Source organism: Leucopleurus acutus (genome assembly GCF_964270905.1).
Source record: "Leucopleurus acutus genome assembly, chromosome: 4".
Classification (NCBI taxonomy): domain Eukaryota; kingdom Metazoa; phylum Chordata; class Mammalia; order Artiodactyla; family Delphinidae; genus Leucopleurus; species Leucopleurus acutus.
Window position 1 is genome coordinate 4,755,461 of NC_139146.1, and position 6,396 is coordinate 4,761,856.

A 6,396-nucleotide genomic window follows, 5' to 3' on the forward strand; every position below is an offset into this window, starting at 1 on the left:
TGATCTCAACTGAAAATGTGTTCCTACTATACTTACCAAAGAAAATCTCAGTGGAATAGAGCATATCAGATAACAAAAACATTAACCTCTCCATCATTTATTTCTATATCGCAATTTATATTTTACTTTTAAATAGACAAAAAGATTGCTTTTATTAAATTAAAATTTTATGGAATTATTTTAGTTCCAAATTAAGTAGTAAAGATACAATTCATATCTTACCTAAAGGGGAAAAACCACATGCAACAAGTTAAACTCGTTTTTTTTTATGTTACAACTTCAATACAAGTTTGTACAGCGTGCATCATAAAACAGCTTAAATGTAAATGTACAGCCAACATTCCAGGGAAATTCCCAGAAGTCAAGAATACAGTCACAGGACTTCCCTGGTGTCCACAACTACCGAGCCTGCGCTCTAGAGGCTGCAAGCCACAACTACTGAGCCCGCGTGCCACTACTATTAAAGCCTGTGCACCTAGAGCCCATGCTCCGCAACAAGAGAAGCCCACGCACCGCAATGAAGAGTAGCCCCTGCTCGTCACAACTAGAGAAAGCCCCCGCGCAGCAATGAAGACCCAACGCAGCCAAAAATAAATAAATAAAATTAATTAAGGAAAAAAGAATACAGTCACAGCAAAAATTGCCTCCCCTCCACATCCTAATATATATACTAACAACCATCACTCTTTTAAATCTCTTCACTTGTTCTTCTTACCATCAGCACTGGCAGCTGACATTATTTCTAAAACCATTTTTCACTAAGAATCTTAAGTTTTTCTCTCTTCAATAGGGCTACTGCCTACAAATAGAGAGCAAAGTTGTATTTAGATGTGGCTGCTGAGGGTTGGCTACAGTCACTGACTAGTTAAGTGGCTTGCTCTGCAACACCAGCTTCCCAGCACACCTTTCCCAAATTCCAAGAATTCAATTTGATTTTTAAATTTTCTAAAAAACACTCACAAAGCAACTCTAAATTACAAATGTTCTCCCTTCTAACATGTTATATTCCTGTCTCATCATATCATATACACTGGTCCTCACCCCTGACTTTGTGTCAGAATCAGTTTTAGAGCTGTATGAAACTACAGATGACTGAGCTTTATTTACTGCCTGATACAACAGGCTCCTCATGACAAACAGCCTCGTTTAATCCAGATACCATTTCTCCTCCAATGCTAACACAACCAAAAAAGAAACAATAAAAATTTCCTCTTATGCTTCTGTGATGGGAAAAAGACCATGTAAACAAACCTAATACCATGATTCATTAATAAATGAAACTTCCAAGGTCTCACCGGGTAATACAGGTTCTGCCTGATACCCTACAATTACCTCATATAACAATGTATTCTACAATGCCAAGGCCCAGCTTAACTAACTCCCTTCTCCAAAAGTCTTTATGCAAGCACAAAATCCAAAGATTACAATTTCTCTTTCCTGCCCTATAGTCACTGTCTTAACACTGATTTTATGCAAAAATATTTCTTGAATACGTATCATGGTACGTTATTCTAACTAATGGGGGTATAGCAATTAACAGAACAAAATCCCTATCCTCATAAAACCTACGTTTTAATTATGGTAGACACGTGATAAATTACTTGTATACATATGTCAGATGATGATAAGTGATGAGAAAAATAAAGCAAGGAAGAAAGTAAGAAGGTTGAGCTGAAGAGGACTTCTGGTCAAGGAAGACCTCAATATAACATTTAGAGGACATCTGAGCAGAATTCTAAAAGAAATAAGAGAAGAAATGAACTATGCCGTTATCTGGGGGAGAAAATTCTGAACAAACAGTCCTTTGCATATGATCCCTTCTATAACCTAGCTTTTTATGTCCAAAAGCACTTTTTTGAACAAAGAAAATATATTTGAATCAATGCTAAGAAATGCATTATCAGAAGCAGAAATACTAAAGGAAATTAGAATGCACACTAAACAAAGAGATCCCTTCTGTTAAAGCTGGTTGGCCAGTAGCTCTCCTGTCCACCAATCATACAGGGCACCATGTCTGCCTCTGTGGAAACTGCTTTTAACCAGTCTTCGAAGTAATACTTGGGATGGCAACTCTATACCATCAAATAACTTAGTTTGTGTAATCCCCAATAATGGCCAAGACTGCAAGGCTTTGAAATACTTGCATAATCAAACGTTAAATTCAGTTCCCTATTAGCTTTTGTCTGCTTCTCTGCACATATCATGTTGTCTATTACAAGTGAAAACTAAACTGTAGTCGTTCTTTTTTTTTACCAGAATATTCTATTCTAGAAATAATCTGCACAAACAAGTATTTTAATCTACTTTTAACCTAAAAGAATCATGTCTTGAACATTTCACGTTTCTAACACAATAAAGCATTTAAAAATATATATCCTTTGTCAATTTATATAAAAACATATACTTCTGTGTTCGTTCATACTATATCCATTCCAGAAAGGATTTAGGATAGAAATCTAAAAGAAAACAAACAAATCAGTGAATTTGCCACATTATCAGATTTTTATTCTCATAAGATTCTTTACAGACTTTTAAAAAAAGTATTTTGTGAGTTTCATAAGAATGTAGTGTATTTACATTATATCAAAATTGCATTTTGTTTTCTAATTCACTTCTTTTTTTATTAAGATTTTTTTTGATGTGGACCTTTTTTTTTTTTAAAGTCTTTATTGAATGTGCTACAACACTGCCTCTGCTTTATGCCTTTGCTTCCTGGCCGCGAGGCCTGTGGGATCCTAGCACCCCTGACCAGGGATCGAACCCACACCCCCTGCACTGGAAGGCGAAGTCTCAACCACTGGACTGCCAGGGAAGTCCCTCTAATTCACTTTTAAACAAATTTATTCTAGTTCAAACATTTGATTACCTACTGTATACAGAAGAAAGGAGACTTCAGAGCAGGTAAAACTTTGTTTCCATTTTTTATTTTTTCTTTGTTATATTCTAAACACTTGCAGTATGGGTAAAAGTATATTAAGACCAATTTCAAGGTCACTTTCCTTACTCGGCTGCAAAACTATTATTGTCACATAGAAACTAAAGTCAGCTGACCTTCCTATGCACATATGGAAATCTACTTGTTAACAATTCCTAATTTTAATTTCATCTGCAACTAAGTCCAACCTAAGTATCATTAACTGTAGAAACAGCACTTTTTCCAAAAGCAATAAATAACATGAAATAATTTACCTACAACATTTGTAGGTACCTACAATATGTGTAGCCACCTAACAATTACTACAACTCCTTTTACCTAACAAAGAACTAGGCAGGTGTGCTTTAAGTGCCGTGGAAAAAAAAAAGTTTCAGGACTTCCCTGGTGGTGCAGTGGTTAAGAACCCGTCTGCCCATGCAGGGGACACAGGTTCGAGCCCTGGTCCGGGAAGATCCCACATGCCGCGGAGCAACTAAGCCCATGCGCCACAACTACTGAGCCTGCGCTCTAGAGCCCGTGAGCCACAACTACTGAGCCCTCGTGCCACAACTACTGAAGCCCGCACGCCTAGAGCCCGTGCTCCGCAACAAGAGAAGCCACCGCAATGAGAAGCCCGCGCACCGCAACGAAGAGCAGCCCCCGCTCGCCGCAACTAGATAAAGCCCGCGTGCAGCAACGAAGACCCAACGCAGCCGAAAAAAAGTTGCATTCCTGACCCTTACACTAGCTGTTAGCCTTAATCTCAGGGTGTTCCTTAATCTTGAGACATCTTGAGACTAAATTAAATTAATTAAAATTAAGAATTCAATTTCTCAATCACACTAGCCATATTTCAAGTGTACAAGAGCCACATGTGGCTAATGGCTATCATAATGGAGAGAACAACTACTCCTTTAAAAGTTGTAAAAGTAAATAAATTGCTGTGGTAGAAAGGTGCTATAGTCCTACCTACACTCCAATTAGTCTTGAAACCAAAAAAAATGGCAATAAGGACTTCAAAGTAACTAAGAGTTAACACCGTATTGGATGCAACTTTCCTATATGTTTCCACACGAACTAACTAAATCTGTAGGCATATGGATATTTTTGTAAAATCAAAGTTAGTTCAGCATGGGTTACTTTCCTTTCTCTAGAAAACCCGGATCCTCAGAGCTGCTATGAGTTTCAAACAAATGAAATACATTTAAATTACAAGAGGAAAGAACTAACACTTTCGTACACACACTCCAAATTTGAAGTCTTATGTCTGGGAAATGCAGTTAATCCTTTCATAAAGAAGTGTCTGCACGAAAGTGGCAACCCACACACTTGATGCCAAACAAAAAACGTGCTACAAAGTATTAATTATAGCACCAAAGCTACAAAGCAGATGTTACAGTGTAAACAGCCCCCCCAAACATCATCGCATTTACGGTTATTAAAAAAAAAAAAATGCAAACGGCAAACGTGAAATGCAGGGAATTATCGAGCCTGGGCTAGCGTCAAAAAGATCCATTTCACAAGTCCTTATATTCCCTTTTCTCTGCTAATCACTTCTTGCGTCAGTGTTAATACACTTCGGTCTACAAGAAAATCTGTGTCCAGAACTTCTCCGCTGAAAGCTCTTAACTTTCCACTTCCTACTGGACCGCCCCCTCGCAATGGGCCCCACCTCCCAAGGAGGGTGATGTTTCCCGCTCGGAAGCTAAGAAATAAATGTCTCTCCCCTACTCCTGAAAGGAGGTAAAGAGGCCGAGAAGCTGCAGATCTCAGCATTCCTACTGACTCCATCGAGGCTGTCGTTTAGAAGCCTTCCTCTCCTCTTCTGAACGCCTTTCTTCCTTCCCTCCTCCCAGGTCATTCAGTGACCCCGAGCCGGGCGGGGACAGGTGACTCCCAAGAGGAGAGGAAGAGGGAGGGACGGACGATGGAGGGAGAGCCGCGCTTGGGCAATGAATGAGCTGTGCCGCATCCGCACCACCTGTTCCTTCCAAGGGTGCCACCCCGGCCTGCCGGCAGGCTTCCCAAACCACCCGGGCCACCGCTCCTACCCGTGTCGCCCACTTCCCCGCTGAAGGCCAGGCCTCTGTCCCCTTCGCTCAGGGCGAATGAAAACCGGCCGCTTCGAAGCCAGGAGAATGGGGCCTACTCCGGAACAACGGCCTCCGGAGCGTGGGGACGGGAGGAGGAAGCCCGTGGCCCCTGGCGCGCGGGCCCAAGTGAGAACCCCGAGGAGGGGACGAGGCATTGCATTCGGCCTGACTAGGAGCACGAAGGCGGGGTCCCGGGCGGCGGTGGCCGGGTGCCCCTGGACCGAGGTTAGGGGTGACAGGCCCGGGCACCGGCTAAATCCTCCTCACTGCTGGTCCGGAGCCTCCCACTTACCAAGATCCGCTTGAAGAGCGCGTTCTCCTTGGGCGGGAGGCTCACGGCCGGCATCGTTCCGGCTCCTCCCGCTGCTCCCGCCACCGCCGGGCTCGGTCAGTCTGTTTGTCCGACCGCCGCCGCCGCCGCCGTCGTTCCCTGGCTGCTTCAGCCTTGATTGCCCCGATCCACCGCCGCCACCGGGCCTCGGGTGTCACCGCGTCGCCCAACCCAGACACCCCCTTCCCCTCGTAGTCTTTTTTCCCTTCTCACTTAACACTGCCGCCGCCTCCCCCCCCCCCCACGGGTCTCCGTCGGCGGTTCACGTGGTAACTGAACAGACCGACAGAAGGCAGCCAAAATGGCGGACGTGGAGAGCTTTCCCACCCGGGTCACACCTCCTAACACGCAGGCGCGATGACCTCCTTTCCCCGCCTCCTCAGTCCTGGAGCTTGCTGGGAAACCTGGAGGCCCGCCCAGGTCTGCGCAGGCCGCGAGGGTCGCGGCAGGCCCCGCCCATCCTTTCGGTTTCTCGTCGCCGAGGCGCCGGAGGAGCGAGGGGAGAGTGGCTAACTGCGGTTCCGACCCCCTCCGCATCAAAAGTAGCGATTCCACTACTTTTTGCTAGATTGGCTTTTCATTCATTGGGTAGACTCTTCCAGTCTGTATAATCATAGTTTGAGCCAAAAGTGCTAAAATCCCGGTATCCAAAAAGCGGTGTGTTTGATCGTGGACCAAGTGCCTAATCAAGCAGCAGAGGCGGACGGGAAATGAAAGTTTCACCACAGTGGGGACTTGTAAATAGATCCAGAGAGGATGGGGCTTACCGGAGTCTGAAAAGCGTGAAAGAGTTAACCAAGCAAATGGGCCTGGCTGGGGCATCAGTGATTTACTTTTATTACTTTAAGAGGACCCTGGAAAGGTAGTCAGCCAGATCCGGAGTACCATGTTTGCACTGCCAAAGAAACATCTGAAGGTTAAAGTGTGTGTTTTTATTTCATCGCCGAGTTCATGCAATGCAGTGTTGAGGACTGTATGACTCACCTTGGGTTGTGAAGAATTCAAGGTCACTGACTCCCCTGGAACTGGCTTCAAGCTAGTGCTTAATACTGTGACTC

At 44.0% G+C, this 6,396-nt stretch overlaps 1 protein-coding gene across 2 annotated transcripts in view; it reads right to left on the reverse strand.

Annotated features, from left to right (window-relative positions):
- The window catches only part of NAA15 (N-alpha-acetyltransferase 15, NatA auxiliary subunit), a 76,144-nt gene extending 70,587 nt beyond the window's left edge, over positions 1-5,557 (reverse strand). For both annotated transcript variants that reach the window (XM_082838033.1, XM_082838032.1), the window contains exon 1: positions 5,300-5,557. In XM_082838033.1, the coding sequence (XP_082694159.1) occupies positions 5,300-5,353 (54 nt within the window). In that variant the 5' untranslated portion in view covers positions 5,354-5,557. The remainder of the gene's footprint in view (positions 1-5,299) is intronic.
- Positions 5,558-6,396: the final 839 nt, after the last annotated feature.